At 37.3% G+C, this 26317-nt stretch overlaps 1 protein-coding gene across 1 annotated transcript; it reads right to left on the minus strand.

Moving 5' to 3' along the window:
• Positions 1 to 10608: 10608 nt before the first annotated feature.
• Positions 10609 to 11544, minus strand: LOC125136448 (olfactory receptor 4N2-like). The gene has a single exon (XM_047797263.1). The coding sequence runs from the start codon at positions 11530 to 11532 to the stop codon at positions 10609 to 10611; it is 924 nt and encodes a 307-aa protein (XP_047653219.1). The 5' UTR covers positions 11533 to 11544.
• Between the last annotated feature and the right edge of the window lie 14773 nt (positions 11545 to 26317).

Below are 26317 nucleotides of genomic sequence, written 5' to 3' on the forward strand. Positions count from 1 at the left end.
AGCAACCATAACAATGTTATTAGTTAATAGTCATTAAAGCCTTCTTTTGCCAAGCACTTCTAGTTATGATATGTGTTTTGGTTTAATTTTCACAACATCCCTAGTGGTTGAATACCATGGCCACATTTTATGGTGAAGAAACAGAGTCTTAGAAACATCAAAAATACTTGCTCAAAGTTGCACAAGAACGTGGTGGGACTGGAATTCGACCTAGATAGACATAGACCATCCATTTGCTAAACACATGTCCCTCAAAGACAGAGAAACAGATCTGGTACTTTAATGCATCTCCAGCACCCAGCAAGAGCCTTGAACAGAGTAGGTGCTCAATAAATAATATTGAATTACAGATTACAATTTTAGACATGAAGTTAATACTTTAAATATGTTAATTTTTTCTAAAGAATGGATATGAGGCGAAAGTACATTTCTACCTTTTTTCATTTGCCTAACTGACTTTGAAGCAAGAAGGAAGAGTTCATGATTTGGTTCAAAATGAACAGTATTTCAAATTTAAAATGAGGCTTTATACCGAGCCCCAACACTACAATCCTTCATAAACTTCTACACATTATTTAACCTCAGATATTAAATACTTGGCTTTGTGTCAAAGCATGTTGAAACCTTAAGAGTCGAAGATAAATGTAAAAAACTATTAATGCCATCTTTGTGTAGGTGAGGCAGGGGCTTGCCAAGAAAGAGATGGCATTAATAATGCTCTTCTCAGGGTACTCACAAAATGTTGTAAGACACAGTAACAGATTGCTTCCTGAACTCTTTTCATATACCTCAGTCAATTCAAGGAGATACAGCCTATCAGGATATTGTTATTCAGAGGAATCTCAAAGTATCTGGCTGTCTAATCTAAGCTGGCTTTTCCAAGTCCTCCCCTTTTAGCAATGGAAAACTAGAAAGTGTTTTATTTGTTTTTTCTGCCATGCATCTTAACAAGCCACAGTCTTAGAAACATCCTAAAGCTATCAAGTCTGACAAATAGTGGTTAGGCCAATGCAGTTTTTATTCAAATACATACTACTTAAAAATAAGGTGGACTTTAAGTAAAAGTCTACATGGATGGGAAGGGAAAAGGAAATGACATTTTTAGAATTCATTCTGTCTGCTTTCCACAAAGAGTCACAACAAGCAATTAATATACTTTTTAACAATTAATTTACTTTTATCATCCTTATATTAGAGAGTAAAAAGGGGTAGAGAGGTAAAATGAATCTTCCAGGATAACACAACTAGGAATAGACAGATCCAAGATTTAATTCTAACTTCCCTGTATATTTAGAACAATGATCTTTGCCCCTTACAGTATCCAGACTTGGACTAGTTTTGTGAATTCTCTAAACTTTAGGTTCTTCAGCCATTAGGCAAAATGCTTGACCAGATGATTTTCAAAGACTGTCTCTTAATAAAAAATATATTTACGATAATCAGTAATAAAACAAATTAGGGAGAATTGTAGAATATATTTTTTGAATTATTATCCTTTCTTTCCACAAACTACATTATTTTGTATACTCATATACCCCACACTAAGGCTAATAATATTTTGGAATAATTGATTTGGATCATATAGTTAGCTATTATATCATGAATATAATAGCTAATAATTTTCTAAGTGTTTAGTCTTGGTATTAAGGAATTCCTCAAATCTATGATATTCCACCAGATTTTGAAAGCCAATCAGATTTGAGTAAGTCTACTTTCTGTGTTTAAACTTTACAAGCTGCCACTTGATTATTTCCTATCAATTACTCAAGTATAATAGTATCCACATATCTATTTTAAAAAACTGTATTGTTAAATCTCAGTCCTCTGAACTGTTCTCTTTCATTCAGTGTTGACTCAGAACCCAAACAGTTGGACCAGCTGAATCAAGATTATTCAACAATATTCAAGAGAACCTCTTTACAATATCAGTTTTCCATGAAAATATTCTAATTATATGAAAAAACCTGTTATGCCCATCATAATTAATATAACAATTAAAGTTCTACATGTGGACATCATCAGAACAGCAAAAGGTTATGCAGTTGAGTGAGAAGGTTCTGAGTTAGACGGCTAAACAACATTTATCTCAGGCTTCTCTAAGTAGTCTTAACCTGATATATGTTTACAGAATTTGGGAGTCTCTGAAGCCTGAATTTATGTTCACAATTTTGATGATCTGTATATTTTTCAATAAAAATAGCCTATAAATTTCAACAGATTTTCAAATGGATCCATAATTGCAAAACACTTGCAAACAATCCATTAACTTCTAGGCAAAATATTTCACATCTCTCAGCCCTGTCTTCTTCTTTTCATGAATTTAAACTAAGTGACTTAAAAGATTCTAACTTTACTTTTCTGTTGTTCTGAGAGCAAAGCTCAGACTCACTTTTCAAAATTGAGTTTTCAACTTACAGCAGATTGCAAATTCTGCAAATACCTTCTATAATGACCTGTTTTCCCTTGTGGAGAAAAATCTGGCTTCATCCTCACTTACATTCCCTATTCAAATTGTTATTTCAGTGTTGATTATGATTTTAAGATTTGTCAGAGAAAAATATCCCAGAAATGTTAAAACTGAACTGTGGCACAGTAGTTAAGGGGGTTGCATTCTTGACCTGCTGTATGACCTTGATCACACTTCAGTACCCTCTCTAAGATTTGGCCTCTTTACCTGAAAGAATTAAATTAGATGGTCTATTTCAAGCATATTTCCTGGAAACATACAAGAATTCTCTAGGTTTCATGGAGTTCCCATCATGGCACAGCAGAAACAAATCCAACTAGGAACCATGAGGTGGTAGGTTTGATCCCTGGCCTCACACAATGGGTTAAGGATCTGACATTGCCATGAGCTGTGGTGTAGGTCACAGATGCGGCTCAGATCTGGCATTGCTGTGGCTCTGGCATAGGCCAGCAGCTGTAGCTCTGATTAGACCCCTAGCCTGGGAAACTCCATATGCCATGGGTGCAGCCCTGTAAATACAAAAGAAAAAAAAAAAGAATCCTCTAGGTTTCAAAATCCAAATTTCAGAATATTGTTCATAAATACTTGTTTTATTTAAGTAATAATATTTACAATAAAACTATTCTAATCTAGTTTCAAGTCAGCAATTTAGATAAAGATGAGAACCCACGTTGACAAAATCATTTCATCCTTTTGAAGTTAAATTACTTCTTTTCTTATAAAAATAGTATGAGTATCTTAATATAGGTGTTAAAAATTCTCAGCCTTGGATACTTGAATATTTCTTCTGTTTTCCTGACTTGATAATGAAATTAGTAATAACACAAAACTATTATTATACCTAATTTAAATTTATATGCATATTATTAATATGTTATGTATTGATTGTAAGTGAATAAATAGTTGTCAAGTTTTATCTTCAGAGGAGCATTTCTAATATTTAATTAAATCATCCATCTTTATGTCTTCAAATGACATATTTTTTCTTTACTACTTCTCTTATTTTTTAATCTGTACAGTTATTAAATGAAAATCATTCATCTAAAAACATAGACTACAACTGCTTCTCAAGATCCTCAATATTATTTCCAGCTTTTAACCTGCCAGCTAAGGATCAGAAATCAAAAGCACCATATCCTTCAAGATTCACAAACCTATTGAAATCACCATAGTCCTTGGTAAACATCAGAAGCCTGGAGTATGGATATATATTTTCTCTGTTCTTGCTATAAAAGCCACTAGAAAGCAGGAACACTGGGGAGATCAAGGATTAGACACTACAGTCTGCTTGCAGTGGGAGTTATTAAAATGTTGAGCCAACTTTTCCCAAAGTTGCAGCAAAAGCTGTGGAGTGTGCTTTGCTATTTAAAGTGAGGATGTGCATTCATGATGAACAGTATTCATTAGAGAAAAAACACCACTGGGACTGGCCTTGTGGAGACCTTTGAGCAGCTTTTAAAGGAGTGTTTAAGAAGCAAAACATTGTTCCTTTGATTAAGGTAATATCTCCACTTTTATGCCCAGTGTTCAATGTCCCAAAGTTGGAAAAGTGACTCTTTTGGGCTAAAGCACTTTGTCACCTGCAAACCCTTGATTGCTTGAAGAATCATGTAAAGAAAGAATCTCTGCAGTAAAATTTCAGACAGGACATTAAAAATTACTACAGGCTAGTAGTATGCTGATAGCTGCTGCCAGGTAGGTGAAATTTGGGGAAGGAGAAGTTGGAAAGCTTAAAGTAGCTGAAAGAAGTAAAGACAGGTACACGACAAATAGCCTAGAGCAAGGGTCTAAGCATTAAATTATACAAATAAAAGCACAGCATTCAGCACAATGCCTGGCAAAGAGAAAAGGCTGAATAAAATATAGTAAAAGGAATAGCCGAGGTGATTATAATTATTAATGTAATTTTTTGAAATACTCAGGACGCAGTTCAGGAAGATACTAGGTGTGAAATCTCAACGCTAACCCGTAAGTGAGAGTCTTGAAGACTTGAGAGTCAGTTATCCGTCTGTGACTTGCCCTCCAAACACAGCTTTCTTCCCAAATACCTCAGTGATGTGAACTCTTTACAGCTACCACAGTTATCCTACTTTCCTCATAAGACCAGCAATAAAGCCCACAGAAATCTTCCCTAATTGGCCACATTCCTTGCAGGCTTTGAAATAAGAAAAACAGCAACTTTGTTTTTAAGATATTTTTGTTTTATTTCTCTTCTGCAATGAGAAAGGAAATAACTAAAACAAAAAAGACCAACCAACACAACAACAGTTGCAAAGATTCAATAAATCTGAAATAGTTTCCCTGGCTTAAAATTAAAGATAAGTGTATATGATTATTACTAGAATTATCCTGGAAAAGGCAAGAGGATGAACAGAAAAGTAATAGCAATAAAAGATAGAAAGAGCATGGAGTTCGGAGGCATATGTTCAGTGTCTTGAAATCTGCTGTTTTGTGGATTTTGTCAGTTTTTTTGGAGGGTCTTCTGTTTATGCTACTTCATCTTGCTTAGGAGCACAAACACTAGTTTTATTTTTTTTATTTTTTTTTGTGTGTATGTTTTTTTGTCTTTTTTTGCCTTTTCTAGGGCCACTCCAGTGGCATATGGAGATTCCCAAGCTAGGTGTCTAACTGGAGCTGTAGCTGCCAAGCCTACACCAGAGCCACAGCAATGCCAGATCCGAGCTGCGTCTGTGACCTACACCACAGCTCATGGCAACGCCGGATCCTTAACCCACTGAGCAAGGCCAGGGATCGAACCCTCAATCTCATGGTTCCTAGTCGGATTCGTTAACCACTGCGCCCCAGCGGGAACCCCACTAGTTTTATTTTTAAGAAGTGCTTAAAATGCTTAAGCATAAATGACAGAATTCATTTCCTTTATGTATCAGTAGGTGATAAAAGGAAAATTGATAAAATAAATGGACATGCCTATTTTTAAAAGAAATTCAAATGAAAATGGAACACATGAAAAAAATTCATTTAATCACTTTGTAGTGTACACAAATATCAAATTACTACATTATACATCTGCAACTAATATAATCTCATATACTAATTTTCCCTCAATTTTTAAAAATAAAAAAATGCTTGTTAGGAAAAAATGTATTTGATCAACAGATATTGCTTACAATAATTAAAATCAAAATGTATAATAAGTATAGTTGTTTTATCATTTCCAAGTGGCAAATCTTTGAAAGAAAGAAACTACTACTCTTAGAAATAGCAAGGACAAATAATCCCATATATTTGTTAGTGGAAAATTAAATCAACATAATTTTACTATATATCAAAGTTTATACCTTGTGACCTAGCAATTGTAGTTTTAAAAATTTATTCCCAGAAACTACTAAAATAAGAGTGAAAAGTAGTATTTAAAACATTTTTAATATAAATTTAGCTTACAGTAGCAAAATTGTAAATATACAAAAGCAGGGGATTATTTAAATCAATAGTAAATGATAATTGAATAATTCATAGTCATTTGAGTATTATGATCTATATTTACTTATTTAAAACATGCCTTTAATAGTAAAAGGATAAATTACAAACCACATGTAATATTACTCAGTTTTTATAAAAATAATAATACATGTATACATGTAAAACTGACAAAATTTTAATATTAGCTATGTCTGAATGGTGGAATTGGATGTAATTTTCACATTATTCTTTAATTTGCTTATTTAATATTTACAAGCACCTTCTTTGTGACAGACAGTAGTCAAAAGAAACAATTTCTGCTTTCATGGATGTTATATACTACAGTGGAAAAAGGCAAAATAATAAGCGTGTGCAACATCTGTCCTGTTAAAAGGAGATAAGTGCTTTGGACAAAAACAGTGCAGGGAAGCAGGGAGGTACAATATTCAATAAGGGTGGTCAGGGAAGGTTTCACATGAAAGGTGACATCTGAGGACAGGTCAAATTTGAGGAAATTATAAATGAATCATGCCAATATCTTGGGAAAGCATATTCTAGACAGAGGAAACAGCAAGTCAGATTTTCTGGGGCAGGGACGGTGGTGGGTCAGAGGGCCAGCCTGTCCTATCCAAGGATCAGGAGACCTGTAGGCTGAATAGAATGGATGAGATGGAATGCAGTAAGATAAGAGGTCAGAGAGTAGAAAGGGGTAGGAGTTGGAGCATATCCACAGGGTCATATGGACCTTTATAGATCACAAGAAAAGACTTTGCCTCTTTAAGTAAGAGGGAAGTCATTGAGAGTTTTGGAAAAACAGAGATGATGTGACTGTATTTTAACAAGATCATTCTGGATCCCCAGCTGAGAATGAACTAAAATGAGACAAGAAGTGCTTAAAATGTTTAAGCATAAATGAGGTTGCAGCTCTAACAGAGGCAAGAGATGATAGTGGTTGGGGCCAAGGTGATAGAATCTAAGGGAGAAATGATCTAATTTGGCAATTTCAGCATGGTATAGCTAATCCAGACTTGCTAACAGATTGGGTGTGGAATACGAGATAAAATATTTTTAAAATATTACAAATCCAAGTTTTTGGACCAGAAACTAGAAAAATGGAAGTACAATTAACTGAGATCAGGTTGTGGGGTGAGGAGAGGGGTGTGGTGAAAATCAGGAGTCAGGAAGTTCCCTTCATAGTTCAGTGCTTAATGAACCCAACTAGGATCCATGAGTATACATCCATGAGGGTTTGATCCCTGGCCTGGCCCAGTGTGTTAAGGATCTGGCATTGCCGTCAGTGGTGGTGTAGGTTGCAGATATGGCTTGGATCTCATGTTGCTGTGGCTGTGGTGTAGGCCAGCAGCTGCACCTTCAATTCAATCCTTAGCCTGGGAACCTCCATATGCCATGGGTGCAGCCCTAAAAAGCAAAAAAAAAAAAAGTAAAAATAAATAAAAAATTAAAAATTAAAAAATCAGGTGTCAGTTTGGGATGTTATGCATGCAGAGATACATTAAAGTTCAGCTGCAACAGGGGCATGGGCTTGTGCGGAGAGGAGAGAAAGTTATGCAGAGAGCTTGTCCATATTTAGATATAGGACTTGAAGCCAAGAAAGCTGGGTCGCTAAAGAGAAACTCTCAAAGAAGGATGAAGGAACAGCTGGTTAGACAGAGAGGGGAAGATGATGGTGGAGAGTCCTGGGAAGGCATTGTGTCCAGTGTCATTCAGAAGTCACATATGATGAGACTGAATAAGGATCATCGATGTCATTGGTGGTCACGAGAAGAACTATTTTATTGGCATGATTGGGTGAATTGAAAGGAAAGACACTAAAAGCAGAGGGTATAAACATGCCAGCCTGAAAAGATTAAGACTAAGCACTGTATGATACCAACTATATGACAGCCTATAAAAGGTAAACTAAAGAATTAGCTAAAAATCAATGGTTGTCAGGGCTTGAGGACAGAAGAGAGGAAGAGCTGAATAGGTGGAACACAGTATTTTTAGGGCAGCAAAACAACTCTGCCTGATACTGTAATGATGGATAGGTGACATGCCTTCATCAAAATCCATAGAACTGTATGGAAAATGGGAATTCTAATGTAAATTTTTGGACGTTACTTTAAAATAAAGTATCAATATTGGTTCATCAATCATTACAAATACACCACACTTAAGCAAGATATTAATAGGGAAAAATATGTGTATGTAGTGGTGGGCAGAAAGTATATAGAAATTCTATATTTTCTGCTCAACTTTTCTATAAACTTAAAATTGCTCTTTAAAAGTGTGTTCATGTTTAGGAGTTCCTGTCATGGCGCAGCAGAAACTGACCTGACTAGGAACCCTAAGCTTGCAGGTTCGATCCCTGGCCTCGCTCAGAGGGTTAAGGATCCGACGTTGCTGTGAGCTGTGGTGTAGGTCACAGACAAGGCTCAGATCTGCCATTGCTGGGGCAGTGGCATAGGCTGGCAGCTGAACCTCCGATTTGACTCCTAGCCTGGGAACCTTCATATGCCATGGGTGGGGCCCTAAAAAAACAAACAACAAGTGAACAAAAAAGTCTTTTAATGTTTAAAGTCTAGATTATTTATTAAGCTTTGCTGTAAAGGGAAGCTGTGGAAGGAGAAAGTTGACAAAAAAAGGTTTTTATTTAATATAAAAGAAAAGTGGTTATATGCTAAGGGGAAAAAAATCCAATATGGAGGAAAAAGTTAACAGTGCAGAGGAGAGAATGCAGAATTACCAGGGTGATGGCCCTTAGTAGGAAAGAGGGGGTGAATTCTCATGCACAGATGGAAGAATGATCTTTTGTAGGAGTAGCATCAGATAACCCAGTCTCAGGAAAGAGGCAGGTGTGTGGGAAGACGGAGGGGTAGAAGCTTGAGGAATTCATTTCTGCTCCTTTCTCAGTGAAATAGGAAGCTACAAGATAAGCTGAGAGTGAAGATGGGGAGGAGGTATTTGAGAAAAGAAAAAACTCTTTATGTAACCTGAATATTTTTACCATGCACATGGTTTATATTCATAGCCATTTTAATTTTGATTATTTGAAAATAAAACATAAAAAAATTAATCGTAGATTTCCCATCATGGTGAGTGGAAATAAATCTGACTAGGAACCATGAGGTTCCAATTCAACCCCTGGACTCTCTTCAGTGGGTTAAGGATCCAGCATTGCCGTGAGCTGTGGTGTAGGTTGCAGACGCAGCTTGGATCCTGAGTTTCTGTCGCTGTGGTATACGCCGGTACTACAGCTCTGATTAAACCCCTAGTCTAGGAATATCCATAGGTTGCGGGTGCAGCCCTGAAAAGATAAAAAAGACAAAAAAAAAAGAAATTTAATCCCCAGCATTTTGGGTTCCAGATTTGTTTTGAATATTGCCCATTCAGTATATTCAGAAAAAACTTAAATTTTGTTAAGTCAATTAGGCAGAGAAGGAGTAGCAATAGAGGCTTCTGTTTGTCTAGGGGAGACCTGATAGGTGCACAGCAGCTCTGGATCATCATCTTGTCCCTAGTCCGTGGCTAACATGATGGCATTTTTCAGACAAGATTGCAAAGATTGTAGCAAGAGCAGCCACTTTGACAGCCTCGGTACCCTGTGTTATTCTGGGAGACATCTCTGGATGCCTAGCTATGGTCTGTTCTTCTGGACTTTACAACTGTTTCCTAAGCATGTAATTCTCTATGTTATCATATTTTTTTACATAGCTAGAATGCAATAGATTCCTGACTGGTCCACCCAAGAATCACCATTAGTATACTCAGTGTGAAATTAGTACACTCAGTTGGGGATGAGATCAGCAAACAGCTAGGAGTCAAAAAAGTCCACTAAGACTAATAATGAAGTTATAGAGCAAAAAAGTGAAATGTTTCCATGGCCTTTTCACATGAAAATGACAGGTTTTATTTGCCTTCCTCTAAATAATTATGGAAGAAAATTTTACAGTTTAATTCCTTTTAAAACATAAGCATGGAATTTCCTGTTTAATGATTATTTTTCAACTCTGATGTCATCATAGAATCTTGAGTTTACAGCCCTAAGTCATTTATGAAACCATATGAGACAATTTATTATTTTGCTTAAATCCTTAGGATGGCCTGTTATTATACTTATAAAAAAAAGCAAACTCATTATATTCACTTCATAGATCCATACATAGTTGGAAACTATAAGGATGTCCAACACAAACTCTAATCATTTACCCATTCATTTATTATATTCCAGTCAGTTTGGACCTTTGCTGTGATCCTCAAATACACCAAGTTCATTCTTGTCTTCACATTTTTTACTACCTGTCCCATCTGCCTACAGCGTTCTGCCCATTGATGTTTGCATGGTTGGCATATCCCATTTATCTAGATATCAGCCCAAACTTCACTTCTGTATAAAGGCCCTGCTTCAAGACTAAATATAAACTTATTACCCCACCTCACACTTGCTGTTTAATATTTTGCTTTTCTTTCTAGTGTGTTCAGGATATCTCTTCTTGAATCCATGCTGTTTATTTTCTACATGATTGGCTGTCTTTTGCTACTCGATTATAACTTTAGGGAAGAGTGATTTTACTTCTCCCACTAATAGCTTTTTCCCAATGCGCAGAACAGACCTGAAAAATGGGAGGTGATCTATAAATGTCATGTTTGGAAAATGAATAAACTGATTTCAGCTGAAATTCTCCCATCTTGATTTTCTTACTCATATTTCCCACTTTTGATCAGGCTAATTGTTGATTAAACAACCTTTCCAGTGAAGTTTTTACTTCCTGGTTGCGAAGGGTATAAATCACAGGGTTCAACAGAGGAAAGATCACCGTGTGGAAGAGAGAAACCACCTTGTCTGCTGGAAAGGCTCTGAAGGGGCGGGTGTAGATGAAGATACCAGGCCCAAACATGAGAAATATAACAATGATATGGGTGGTGCATGTGGACATGGCTTTGGTCTTCCCCTCAGAGGAGGAACCACGGACACGACAGAGGATGACAGCATAAGAGGCCAGAAGCCCCAGAAAACATATGAGGGTGAGCAGGCCACTGTTGAAGACCATCAGGAGCTCCACCACAAAGGTGTCAGTGCAGGCCAGCTTGATGACCTGTGGCACATCACAGAAGAAGTTGTCTAGTCGGTTTGGACCACAGAAGGGCACGTGGAGGATGAGGGCCACCTGGATGATGGAGTGGACAAAGCCTCCAAGCCACTGAGCCAAGGACAAGGCATAGCAGGCTCTAGGGTTCATGACAGTAGAGTAGTGTAAAGGACGACAGATGGCAATGTAGCGGTCCAAGGCCATCACCACCAGGAGTAACATCTCCCCTCCTCCAAGGAAGTGCAAGAAAAAGAGCTGAGTGATGCAGCCTCTGTAGGAGGTCACCTTCTTCTCCGAGAGAAAGTCCACCAGCATCCTGGGAGCCACGATGAAGGAGTAGGATGCATCCAGGAAGGCCAAGTTGCCCAGAAAGAAGTAGAGTGGAGCCGTGAGGCCAGGGTCTGACCTGATGGTGAGGATGATGAGGAAGTTTCCAGGGAGGATGATGAGATAGAAAATGAAAACTAGCACAAAGACCAGGAGCTGGATATTTTGAGACTGGGTCAGACCAACCAGGATAAATTCAGTCACCACAGTAGTGTTCTCACTCTCCATCTCCTCTGCCTGCAGTACATCAGGGAATAGAGGATTTATTTCCATTCTTTCATCTAGGTTATAGTTCTTCTAGAACTAAAAGTTGTGTATTCTACATCTATGTTACACCACGACCCTCCCACAAAGTAAGAAATCTCTTCTACCCTTTCTTCTTCTATAAATCATAAGCACCAATTCCCTTGTCTTGAAGCTACCCTTGTCACCTCTGTCCTGTGTTCCAATTTAATTGCTCTCTCGTGCAGCACTCTGTCCTGACCTGGATTTGTTCGTGATTTTTGTGAGATATATGAACATTTTTCTGACAGAGAAAAATCTTAAACACAGATATCAATTTCTGAAGTTTTATTTGAAATGGGAGGGGATTGCGATGAGGTAGGGATTGACAGCAAAGAGGAATGACAGATATTTTTAAGGTAACAGAAATGCTCCATATCTCAATTGTAATGGCTACAAATGTCTTTTATTTTCAAAATTTATTGAACTATTAAACTATACAGAAACTGGTACATTTACTATATAATAGTAATATAAGAATACTTACCTAAAAAGTTAAAAAAACAATTATGACTTGAAATGTTTTCCTTTTCTCTATAGAATATTAACCCATCATCCTGGTCTAAATAAAAAGAATCTTGGTCCTTTGGAAGAAATTGAGATCTGAGGCTTATTTGTACAGTGGTCTGCAAATTAGCAGTGTGCTCACCTGATGTACATAATAATACATTGGTAGTGAAATTCGGGGACCTAGGGTAGGCCACCCCAAAATATGGCTCAATGACATATTGATTATTTTGAATTAAAATTACTTAAATGGCCAATGCAAAGGAAACACTCTGACCCTACTTTCTTTCTCCCTTAAAGCAGGAAGGAAATCTCTCCTGTGAAAGGTATACTCCCTTCATCTGGAGGTACAAGGAGACCCTTATCACTGGAGATAGGGAATTGAGGCTGAGAAACCTGTATGAACAAATCTTGTTACTTCTTTATTTTTCTACCCCAAGCCCCAACTCCATTTAGATGCGTCAGTGACTGAGCACCTAAAACCTGTTTCTTTGTCCTATCAAGTCCTCACAAATTTATTGAGTTTTTCATCAAAAGAGTATAAAAGATTCTGCTTTGGACAGTTGTTTATGTCCCATTTCTATGAGGTCTCCGTGGACATGATTAAAATTGGTTTCTTTTCCTCTGTTAACCTATTTTGTTTCCATTTCATTATTAGTCCAGCCACAAGAGTTCAAGATGGGTAGAGGGAAAAATTTCCCCTCCCCAACATAAACATCAATGATTATACCCCATTCTTTGAACTACTTTTGAAAGTGTCATAGTGTAATTTAATGTAAAAATACAAAAAAAAAAACCTAAATGTATTGTTTTTACATGCTCAAAAATTGTTTATTGTTAGGATAAGAAAATGTAAAAACTTGAAGACTTTTGAACTAGAGCCTAATACTGCAGTGTGATATAGAACAATATTGCACATGCTTTCAGTTACAGGACACATTTGTTTTTAAGTAGAGTGGATAATGGAATGTCGAGAGGATGGAAAAATGGATGTACTACTTTTAACTATAAATGGTGATAGAATGAAAGAGAAGAGAAAGAAGGAAAAAAATTCACATCCCAAATCAAGAAACCAAAGAACATATTTATAATGGCATATCTATTGAAAATAAGAGTTGCCATCATGGCTCAGCGGAAACGAATCTGACTTAGCATCCATGAGGACATAGGTTTGATCCCTGGCCTCGCTCAGTGGGTTGGATCTGGAGTTGCCATGAGCTGTGGTATAGGTCGCAGGTGCAGCTCTGATCCCAAGTTGCTGTGGCTGTGGCATAGGCCAGTGGCTATAGCTCTGATTCAACCTCTAGCCTGGGAATCTCCACATGCCACAGGTGGAACTCTAAAAAGATGAAACAACAAAAAAAATCAAAACGTCTGATTTTGTACACCTAAACCCAGATAGACTCATTAATAGCAGATGTTAGTCAAAATTAGGAATTATTGAAGAGGTACATTACATCACTTAGGCACTCAGCATGTGTGCTCACACACACATATATGCCAAGCACACATGTTGTTTCCTAAGCAAAACTTGAGCACAAACATTTACAGATGGCCTGATCCAAATTGCTTTGCTCTTCTCCACACCTTTCCTTTCCTTCCTTTCTTTCTTCTCTTTTTCTTTCTTCTCTCCTCCCTCCTCTCTCCCTTCCTTTCTTGTTTTCTCAGCATTCATTAGCTTCAATATTTATCATTCCATCTTAGCATAAAACCAACTGTTTGAAAAGTAAGTCAAGAATTCCTCTGTACTTATTCCTATACTGTTTGTATCTTGCACTCTATAACACACTTGGTTATATCATACTCTTTCAAACACTGAGGCTGTCTTTAGTACTTAAGAAAAATCTTTAACTATCTCTAAGTTTAAGAGTTGTAGGCTTTTCCCTCTCTGCCTTGTGTTTTATTTCCTATCATGCACTTATGTTCTTCTATTGACTTCTTAACAGATGGGACTTATTACTGCCTAACATCCCTCACTTCTTTCAGTTAATATACCCTATGTAAAGTTAAGACCAAATATTAACATCTTGAAGACAACTGGTATTTTAATAAAGGCTTTATATATCCCCAATAAAGTAATTCAAAATATCAGGATAAACTAGACATATATTATTAAAAACAGATAAAGTGTGATACTGTATTATTGAATTCAGACTTCAAATACTAGTTTTTTTCCACCTATAATTCTGACCATTGCATTCCAAGACAGCAGATGTCCCATCAGAAGAGTTGTGATGTTTCCACTTATTCCTTCTTTCTGTTCCTTGTAAATATGTAGGGTGACAAACAAATTTACCTCTCTAGCAGCCCAACATTGCTATCCCACAGCAGACACCACCTTCTAATGGAAGGGACAATAATTGATTATTCCTGCCTTTGTTCTTAAATATCTCTTCTCACAGAGGGGCCTCTTAATGTTTGGAAATAACAACCAATTTGTGATGCAACAGAGAATGTACTTTGGGAATTTGAAGACTAACAAAACTACAGAACACTTTAAAGGGAAATTTCAGAATGCCAGTAAGATATTATCAAAGAATTAGAGATTTGTTAGGTACAAATATGCAAGTACATATCAGTTAAGGAGACACTGTGTCACTTATGGGTTCTGAAATCAATATCCCACCAGTGATAGAAATAGTGGAATGGTGAGCATGTTTATTGGGTCTGAGTGAATAGAAAGCCAAGGGATGTTTATATGTTACACTGCAATTCAAAAAGACAAAAATAGGAGTTCCCATCATGGCTCAGTGGAAATGAATCTGACTAGCATTCATTAGCTTGAGGATGCAGGTTTGATCCCTGGCCTTGCTCAGTGGGTTAAGGATCAAGCATTGCCATAAACTGTGGTGTAGGTCGCAGTCCTGGCTTGGATCCCACATTGCTGTGGCTATGGTGTAGGCCAGCAGCTGCAGAACCAATTCGACCCCTAGCTTGGGAACCTCCATATGCTGCAGGTACGGCCCTAAAAAAAAAAAAAAAAAAAAAAAAAGACAAAAACAAGAAAAAAAAAAGAGAGAGATAAATATAATAACTGACAGGAAATCATTGCTATATCAACAAAGGAAATAATATGGTCACATAGATGATAAGTAACTTAGATTCAATGTATTTCCAATGACAAAGACATAGGCAAAGAGAAAATAAATGACGCTTGCAAAGTCTCCTTTGAATAATTCTTTATTTAAAAGAACCTGCATGTTGTAGAACTGAAAATCCTCTAGCGGAGACATCCTCCTAAATAGACCCTATTGTGGTCTTGATATTTGCTGTTTTTCATTTAGGAATATTTGTCTCCTATGCTCGGCTAAAGAAATGATGAGGGAGTATTTCTTTTTCAATTTAATGTTATTAAACAGAAAAAAATAATTAAGAATCCTGTAGTAGAAAGCAACTTAGTTTAAATTTTAGTAAAGATGTGATTTTGCTTTAAAGATATTTTCTATTAAAAAAATTAAAATATTGTCCATACATGTTTAATAAAAAAAAATGCAGAACCAAACATATTTCATTCTACTTTATATCCAGTTCATAGGAAGAGAAGGAGGAGGAGTGAAAAATGGGAAAAATAGAGAAAAAAATAGATATACAAAATTAGGAAGATAAAAATGTAGAGAAAGAGAAAAAGAAAATTAAAGAATAGGGACAAATGCAAAGACAGTATTAGGAAAGGAAGAAATGAACATAAAAAGATAAAGAAGCATAGAAATGCATATTCTCTAAAACCACATATACAAATAGATTTAACAAATGAAAGAAAGTTATTCATTCAAAAAAGAGAAAGAAGGAAACCAACAAAAAAGAAAATATTTGGAGAAACACATGGGGAGAAAAGTCCTCATCTTGGAGTACATTGCAGTCTTTATTGCCGCTGAAGATTTTTTAAAATGTGATTTTTTTTTCCCATAACTATAGACATAATCAGGTACCTTGCTTCCTAATGTTTGCATAAAACTTAAATTAACCTGATGATCTAAACTAGTCCCCAGAAGGGAGACTTCTTACTCCTACTGGTAAAAATTGGTAATTTTAGACAATTTTAGAAACAAAGTCTTGAATCAGGCTGTATTTCGGTGTTAGCAATGTCTCACTGAACAAGACAAAAGGGTTCCTGCCCCTGGGGATTTTACATTGTAATGCACGGAGAGGACAGTAAACTTTAACATATCAGAGAGAAAATATCTGATGGTGATGAGTGCTATGATGTACTATGATATAGTGACGTGCTGGGAAGAGACGGGAAAGAAATGGCTGCTCCAGGTGAGCTGGCCACAGAGAGCCTTGCTGAGGACATGGCTTTTCAACTGAGGTCTACAATAAGCCGACTATGAGAACATCTGAAAAAGGAGCTGATAAAAGGCCCTGAAGCTGGAAGGAGGAGGTGCAGTGAGAAGCAGAAAGGAGAAAGAAGCAGAAAGGCCAGTGTGGCAAGGTTAATAGTGGGTAAGTTGGAAAAAAAATGATAAGGCAAGATAGAGAGGAAGTATCAGTGTGGCAAGGTTAATAGTGGGTAAGTTGGAAAAAAAATGATAAGGCAAGATAGAGAGGAAGTATGATAAGGCAAGATAGAGGCAATTGGTCATCATTCCATTTGAGACGTTATAAGCAGAAGAGAACCATTATCTGATTTACATTTTTAAAGGATTATTCTGTTTACTAGTAAAGAACAGGTCATAGAGGGCAAAGAGTAGAAGCCAGGAGACTAGTCAGAGGGCATTTGCAGTACCACAGAGGAGGTGACAGGAGGGTAGGCTAGAACAGGGGATGGAAGGAATAATTTATACCAAATATATATATATTGGAGAAATAGTCCAAGGGGCTTTTTGATGGACTGGAAGATAAGGAAGCAAGAACAACTCTTGATTTTGATCTTGATTTTTTTAAATCTGATCTTGATTTCGACCTCAATTTTGATCAGCATAACTGTGTGGGTGGTTGTGTAATTTTGAAATACGGGGATAACTGAAACAGGTAAAGGTTGAAGATTAGACATTCTGCTTTAAATATATTTGTTTTTTAAAGTAAACTTTTCAAAATGAATCATATATTCACATTTCAGAAATGAAAGATTTAAAAATAATTTGTACAATGAGAAATCTCCTTCCCATCTGTCCTCCATATGTCCATTTCTCCTCATATCTGACAACAGAAAACTAAAATCTGTTGTGTCCTTCAAGCAACAAATTACATGCATTTAGAAGCAAGCATGAAAACAAGTTCTTGGTTATTCTTTAAATATAATTTATATACATGAAAATGTACAGATAAGTTTTGGAACTGATCATTTCTGTCAAATGTATGCACTCAAGGAACAAGCTGTAGAATGTTTCCATCGTTCCAGAAAGCTGCTTTTTGACCCTCATCATTCTTCCCTGCAACTACCACCATAGTGAGCAACCCCTTTTGAATGTCTAACATAATAGGCTAGTTTTGCTTTTCTTTGGATTTTATAGAAGTAAAATCATGATATGTGTTCTGTTTTATCTGACTTTTTAACTGCATTATGTTTTTAAGGTTCATGCATGTTTTGCATTATCTGCGGCTATTCCTTTTAATTACTGAATAATGTTCCACTGTATGTATAAAACCCAAAGTTTTTATCATTTTTATTATTTTATTGGCACTGGGGTTGTTTAAATCTTGGGCTATGAATAAAGTTTCCATGAACATTCTTTCCCTTTTTCTTTTTTTTTTTTTTTGCTACTTCTAGGACCACTCCCGCAGCATATGGAGGTTCCCAGGCTAGGGGTCTAATCGGAGCTGTGGCCACTGGCCTGCACCAGAGCCACAGCAACGTGGGATCTAAGCCGCATATACAACCTACACCACAGCTCATGGCAACGCTGGATCCTTAATCCACTGAGCGAGGCCAGGGATTGAACCAGCAACTTCATGGTTCCTAGTCGGATTCATTAACCACTAAGCCACGACGGGAACTCCCCTGCTTATTAATTTCATAATGATGTAGTTCGATGAGCAGTATTTTTTAACTTTTTAATGTTTAATGTATAAATTGTGCTTTTGTGCTATTTAAGAAATCATTGCTTATCCCAAGGATGGAAAATATATAATCTTCCTTGTTTTCTTCTAGAAGCTTTATATTTCTAACTACTACATTTAGGTCTATGATCCAACTCAAATTAATGTTGTGTATGCAGTGAGATAGAGGTCCAAGTTCATTATTTTCCATTTGAGTATTCAGTTGCTCTAGCATCACTTGTTTAAAACTTTCCTTTCGCAGAGAATTGTATAGATATCTTTGACAAAAAGCAAGGTATTGTTCGTATGAGTCTGCCTCTACCCACTATTTTGGTCCATTGTTTTTCTCTTTCATCTGAAACTTTTCAACCAGGATCACTTTCTTATTGTTCAAATATATCCTTTGAAATTTTTCTTAGTTGGTTATCTACTAGTAGCAAACTTTGTTTTGTTTTTCTGAGGATGTTTTTATTTTCACAGAGCTGATAATTAATGATTTTCTCTCCAAACACTAATTATAACTCTTCGTTGGTTTACATTTTTGCTATTAAAGACATCAGCTGACACCCTAACTCTCTCTTAAGAATAATCTCTGTTTTTCTAGTCAGATATGTTCAACATCTGTTTAGTGGTCTTACTGATCTGCAGTTCTATTGTGATCTGTTTTAATGTGCATTTAAACAAATGCATTCTTTTCCAGCTTTCATTCTTTCTATCCCATTTTGTCTCTGCCCTGCATTATTGATCATTTACTTAGGTCTATATTGTAGGTTACTTTTTCTCTGGATGTGTCTAATTTGTATTTAAATATATCTTTTGAATTTTTAACCTAAATCTGGAGTTCTCCGTATTTTTCTCATAATTCTCCTGTTTGTTTTTATACCATCTTTCTCTTTATTCATATTTCCAACCATTTTTTAATTTTTCCAAAAATATTAAATACATTTAATTTATATTCTGTGGGTCTTTTGTGGTTTTGATTGTCCTTTCTGTTGCTCATCTGGCTTTCACAAAGTCTTGCTTTAATTTGTGTTCACCGATGTTTGAATGTAAGCTCTTTTTTCTTCCAAGTTTATCAGTAAAATACTTTGAATCCTAGAACAGAGACAGGCATCTTCAAAGGATATTTGTATTTCTTTCAGGAAGCATTATAACTCTGGAGCCAAAAATACTGGAGGAAATTATCAGCTAGCAGTGACTCAGACTACTCACTAGTATAAATTCAAACCCCCCAAATATATATGAGTCCATTTATGCTTCATAATTCTTTTTTCTCTTTCTTGCCTTTTGGGGTGGTGAGATTTTAAAAATCTATTTCACCACTACCCGGAGAACATATCCTTTGAGACCTGAGCATGTGGAACTGATCCTTGGGTGGATTTGGTGCCCTACCACCCACATTTGCGGCCTTGAAAACAGAACACAAGTCCAAACAGCAAAACCTGATATCTGTTTCCTCATTTATTTCTCTGGGTTCTCAACCTCATTTGATTTTTACACTCTCTGTGTTCTACGCCATCTTTTTTTTTTTTTTTGCCAGTTCTCAAAGTATTTTAAAAAGTGTTTATCCTACATGAGTATTTGTATTCATTTTTAGTAAACCTATCTAATGTGCCACCAAAGGGGAATGGAGCAACTCTATAGTTTCTGAATTGTCAAGGTATGTAGCTTTCATACTCTTTAGCCATGCAAGTTCCCACATTAGTTTCAGGTTTATAGTTTTGAACCTCTACCCCTCAGACTGGAACTCAAACCCTCAGGCTGGGATATACAACCCTAGCTAAAGCCTAGACTGGACTTGAACCCACTGTTTTGTTGTTGTTGTTGTTGTTTAATTAAAATCACTCACCTGATCCCAGGATGTACTGAAGTTCAAGTTCTTTTTCTTTTTTTTTTTTTTGTCTTTTTAGGGCCACACCCATGGCATATGAAGGTTTCCACTCTAGGGGTCAAATCGGAGCTGAAGCTGCCAGCCTTTGCCAGAGTAACTCAGGATCCAAGCCACAACTCGGGATCCGAGCCATGTCTGTAACCAACACCACAGTTTCCGGCAACACTGGATCCTTAACCCATTGAGCAAGGCCAGGGATCGAACCCAGGTCCTCATGGATACTAGCTGGGTTCATTAACCACTGAGCCAAAATGGGAACTCCTGAAGTTCAGGTTCTTTTATGTTGCAGCACAGAAGGAATTCAGCGAGAGACAAAATGATAGGTAAGAAGATGGACAAAGTGTGGGCCATCTCAAATGGCAAGAGAGCAGCCCTGGGAGAAAGACACTCCACCAACTGTGGGCCATCTCAGAAGGCAGGAGGGAAGAGTCCTCAAAATATGGGGCGGTTAGTTTTTTATAGGTTGGGCAATATCATAGGCTAACAGGTGGGAGGATTATTCTGACTATTTCAGAGAAGGGGTAGGGATTTCCAGGAATGGGGCCACTGCCCACTTTTTGGCCTTTTATGGTCAGCCTTGCAACTGTCATGGTGTCTGTGAGCATGTCATTCACCTGCTAACTTATTACAATGAGGATATAATGAACTCGAGATCCAAGCTGCATCTGTGACCTACACCACAGCTCATGGCATTGCTGGATCCTTAACCTACTGAGCAAGGCCAGGGATTGAACTCACATCCTCATGGATCCTAGCTGAGTTTGTTTGTGTTGAGCTGCAATGGGAACTCCTATAACTTTTAATTTAAATATCAGTTTTGTTAGATATAAAATCTAAGGTTTTTACTTACTTGTCTGAAGAATTTTGTAGCTTACATTCCACCTCACCACTTACTAAATGATAGTTAATTATATTGTGTAGGAATGAAGATAGGCAAACTGGCTTGGTTCCAATGGAGCTAGGTGGGGAGACCTCACAGATTTTGCCAGAGGAAAGCCTCAGTTCCTAGGGAAAGAGAGATTGCTAGTAATGCCTTTTTTTTTTTCTTTCCCTATATGTTCATGTATTTTTAATGTCAATAAACAGATTATTTTAGTAATTAAAAAACAGGAGAACTTATTTTGTTTGGCTATAAAGGTGTTTTTGTTTTTGTGTTTGTTTTACCATATGGAATAGCAAGGTCCTTTTATTAACATTAAGATTTGCAAAAAGCTATGAGATGGGTGGAACATGGGTTCTAAAATATCAGGCCAGATTTCCCTCATGGCTCAGTGGATTAAAGATCTGGTGCTGTCACTGCTCTGGCTTTGGTTACTACAGGTGCGATCCCTGACCAGAGAACTTCCATATGCCATGAGCACAGCCAAATAAATAAATAAATGAAAAATAAAAATAAAATATCAGGCTAGTCAATGAGTAACTCAAAGTGTAATCATTATCTGGACCTTAAGATATTAATTGATTACTCAATTCAGATACTGCTAATATTAAGAATGGAACTACAATGGCAATTTTTGAAGGAAAGAGAAACAGACTGAAAGACACAAAAAAAAGACTCAAATGCACAACCTGAAAGGTGAGAGTTAAGTTAAGTTTTATTTCGGGCAAAATTAGGACTTAGGCCTGGGAGACAGCATCTCAGGTAGCACTGAGAAACTACTCTGAGGAGATGAGGGGGGAGCTAGGGTATAAGAGTTTTTGCAACAAAGGGAAGGTAATAGGAACAAAAGATTTAGAGAAAACTGGATACATCAAGTTAAGGGTATTCATCCTGTTTCTAAGGGAAGGGATTCTCTCCTTTGATATGCACCCCAGCTATCTGGGCCAGTATTCTTTGTTTCTTTCTTGAGTTCCCTCAGGGCTCACCAGCTGACCCTTGGAGTGGCTGCACTCACAGATGGCTGTGGCATTCTTTGTTTTGTCCACTTAACTACAGGCCAGGAGGCAGTATTTCAGACACCTCTGAAATACCACCCCAAAGAGGAAAGGGGAAATCTCAGGATATGTGATAAAGGTGAAGGGGGAGGTGCATGCAGCCATACACACATTCTACAAAAGTTTGCTGCTGGTCTCATGAAGGTTACTATGAGTCAGGAGGAGCATACATCACCATGAAGGACTTTAGTGTTTTTCTAGATATGAGGAGATGCAAGAATTGGGCATATAATATCTTCTCTTAAAAATATCTAACTATCTGACAACCTGTTCTTCCAGTTTTTCCAGAGCACAGAGTACCTCACTCCTGAGCTCTACTCAGGGGGTGCTATGGGTTGGCGGGGCTGCAGTGGCTCATGATTTAATCCACATAGAGAGTGATGGCAAGTTCCAAACGCCAGTACATAGCTAGCTTCAGTATTTTCAATGATATCCTTCTGTAGTACAATATACTTACATTTGAAGAGAATCTTGAGTCGGCAATCTCCTTCTTAAGAACAGTAATCTTAGCTAAATGAAGAATAAATGACAAAATGAATAGAGGTCTGGCTGGTTCATGTAAGAGAAATAACAAAGTAATATAAAATCTAGAAACATAACTCATCTTTTTTATTATGTATTCTTATATCTTTTATACATCAGATTTTTTTTTTCATTCTTTGTTGTAAAATGTTAGAGGGTCTACTGTTTTATTTATTTCCAGGCAATAAGAAGTCAACTCAAAATTCAGGAATCATAATTTTTATCAGTGTCTTTGGGTTCTTAGAAGAAAAGTTACTGCAACATTGGAGTCATTGTGATATTTTGATTTATAAAAAAATGTATATATTTGGTCATTCAAATTGAAACCAAGCAGGGCCCTGTGTGTCTCCTGGGCACAAAAGCCTTTCTGTGGCCCCCATTTCTTATTTTTAGGAAATAGGCCTCAGCCTCCATGACCTTCCCCAAGTTCCAAAGGGCAGGTTTAAATAGTTGCTAATTAGAGAAGGGAGAGGATACAGAGACAAGGGAGGAACAGTCAATAAAAAATATTATGGCCCTGAGGCAGGGTCCAGGTTTAGCCTCAAGGGATACACATAACATTATCTTTGAGCTCTTCTGCAGTACTAAACTCCTCCCTGCCCCAACAAGTAAGTGAAAGATGTTAAATGCCTGATGAAGCATTCTTCATTCCTGAAAGAAGGTTATAGTGCAATAATCTCAAGAAGCACCAGAACTAGTCCCAGGACCACCCAACATCAGCTTTGAAGAAGAATGCAAGCTTGCATCTACCCTGGTCCTTATCTGCGGCCCTTTTTTCCATTTCCAAAACTATAAGACCATCTGTTATTCTCTCCCATAGGAGGGCACAGTCTTTAGAGCATTAACTGCTGTGGCCTCCTTTTCCTGACAAAGCAATAAAAGCTACTCCTTTCTCCTTCACCCAAAACTCTACGTCCATGTTTCTATTTGGCACCAGAGGACAGAGGCTGAGTTTTGGTAACAGTAATCAAAATATATTTTTGATATATTTGGTCTTTATCCACAGTTTCTGGCTCTCAGCTCCCACAACCCTTGGAATTTTCTGATCAATGCAATGGGGAGCATCTTTTGTTATATTATATGATCTTTTGTCCTCAGGGCCACAAAGGGGAAATGAATGTCTTGTTATTCCTAATAAGGCCTTTTGATCACAATTAAGTTTATATTAATGAGGGTGACTTTTGAGTCCTACCCCAGGGTGGCTGCCAGGAAAATCAACAACCACATGATTACAGGGTTGGAACTTTCAGTCCCACCCCTGATTCTCAGGGAAAGGAGAGGAGTTTGAGGTTAAATAAATCATTGCTGACCAATTATTTAGCCAATTGTAAGTATGTAGTGAAGCCTCCATAAAAACCCAGAAGGACAGTTTTTTGGTCCATTTTGGAGAGCTTCCATATCCTGGAAACAGTACTGTGTGCTATCATGCCAGGTCTCAAGCTCCACAAGAACAGAAACTCCTTTGTTGAGAACCTCACCCTATGTATCTCTTCCTCTGGCTATTGATTCATATGCTATGACATCCTTTGTAATAAGTTGGTAATCTAGTGAGTAAACAGGTTTCCCTGAGTTCTGTGAACTATTCTAGCAAGTTAATCAAACCCAAGGAGGGGATCTTAGAAACCTCTGATTTATAGCTAGTCAGTCAGAAGCACAGGTAACAATTGGCTGGTGGCTGGTATCTCAAGTGGAGGTTAGTCTGTGGGACTGAGCCCTTTACCTGTGGAATCTGAGTCTATCTCCAGGAAGACAGTGTCAAAATTGAGTTGAAGAGTCTATCTCCAGGAAGATAGTGTCAAAATTGAGTTGAATTCTTGGACACCCTGCTGAAGTTCAAGATTGCATATTGGAGTTCCCATCATGGCTGGGTGGTTAACAAACCTGACTAGTAACCATGAGGTTGCAGGTTTGATCCCTGGCCTTGCTCCGTGGGTTAAGGATCCCGCGTTGCTGTGAGCAGTGGTATAGGTCGCAGATGTGGTTCAGATCCTACATTGCTGCGGTTGTGGCGTAGGCTGGTGGCGACAGCTCCGATTCGACCCCTAGCCTGGGAACCTCCATATGCCATGAATGCGGCCCTCAAAAAAATAATAATAATAATAACAATTGCGTATTGGTGTGGAGAAACCTCTACCCAAACATGGGGGTCTGGGAACCCTATTTACTCATCAACGGGAAAATTTTCCAAAGCAAGAAATAAACTTTATGTACCATCAGTCCATCCTATGTGCCTGAGGTGCACTGGGTCTGGCACAATTTACCTTCTCGACTAATAAATAGAATATAGATCAAAAATAATCCTGGGAATGTTTTTATCAGTTATTCACATATATTCATTCTTGATGCTGACAGGAACCTATTTCCCTTGAGGTCTAGTCGTAGTATGTTATCAAAGAAAATACAAGACTAACACACTCAAAGCTCACAAAGTTCACTTGCCTTTGGATGCACAGACTCCCTCATTTTGAAATTGAAATTTTAATTTGAATTTTTAAAATTTATATCAATTCAAATACTATATATTTTACATTGTGAAGCATGGTAAGTAATCGAGTTCTTAGTAATTGATCATTAACACATTGGCCAATAAACTGTAAATTGATTATTAACAGATAATTCACGGAGTTCCTGTTGTGGCTCATCAGGTTAAGAACACTACATAGGGTCCATGAGGATGCAGGTTCAATCCCTGGCTTTGCTCCGTGGGTTAAGTATCCAACATTGCCACAAGCTGCTGTGTAGATTGCAGATGCAGCCTGGATAACACATTGCTGTGGCTGTGACATAGGCCAGCAGCTGCATCTCAGATTCCACCCCTGGCATGGGAATTTCCATATGCTGTAGGTGTGGTCTTAAAAAGAAAAAGTAATAATAATTTTTAAAGGTAACTAGAGAATTATGGAAACCAGTACATCTAGATCTCTTCCGTATGTACTAAGAAATGGTTTGGTAGGAAAGAGCTCTTAATTATAGTGCTAATAAAAGCAGCACGCTACTAATTTAACTTTAATGTGAAAGGCAGAATTAGCAAATTCAGAAATCACAAAAATGGCAAAGGAGGCAATCTTTTAAAATCACACAGCCAGATGCCTATCAATTCCAATCAACCTAGAATCCCTTTCCTCCAAGTCTGCATTCACACCAGAGGCTGTAAGGAGACACTGCCTTTAAAAATCATTAGTTGACTGGAGACTTCCTCTGAAAGACAGGAGTCCTCACATAGTAACCGAACTACACTCAGCCATGAATTCATAAAAAGTGTTTCCAAGATGTGACAAAATCTCGGGTCCTGTCACCAATACTGTTGAATGTCTACCGCCTGGAATGAGCTGAAATGGCTTCTATCAATGAATTCTCACTTTCTATTATTTATTCTGGAAAGAGGAAGAGATAAAAGACAAAAAATCTATTTTTCCAGTCCCCAAAAGATGGTTTGCCAAACACTATCCCACTAGGCTGAGATTGAAACACATCCATTTTTAATTTGGTCACTTGAAACTACTCATATTCATATGCTAGCCACTTACTTCCATACATTCATATGGATATGTCTCCCAGGCCTTACTTATTTTGTTATTTCTTAACACACATCACATTCTCCTCAGAGCCAAAGCCTTTCCAGTTAGTCACTCAATAAACAATTAGTGAAAATGTGTGTTTTAGCAGACCATTATTATATTTTAAATTCTAATAGTAGTCTGCCAGAAATTTCAGGGAGGGTGTAAATAAATTTACTTACATCTTAACTTCTTTGTTTTTTCACCACATAGATGAAAAATCTAGTGGATTTTAAGAACTCAAACAAAAGGAGGTAGTGAAAGCAGCAATATTACTGCAAATGCTTCCTACTTTAGGACAGTGACCCTCAGAAGGACTACAGAATATACAGTTTATCTT

This window comes from Phacochoerus africanus, chromosome 9, assembly GCF_016906955.1.
Source record: "Phacochoerus africanus isolate WHEZ1 chromosome 9, ROS_Pafr_v1, whole genome shotgun sequence".
NCBI classification, from domain to species: Eukaryota; Metazoa; Chordata; class Mammalia; order Artiodactyla; family Suidae; genus Phacochoerus; species Phacochoerus africanus.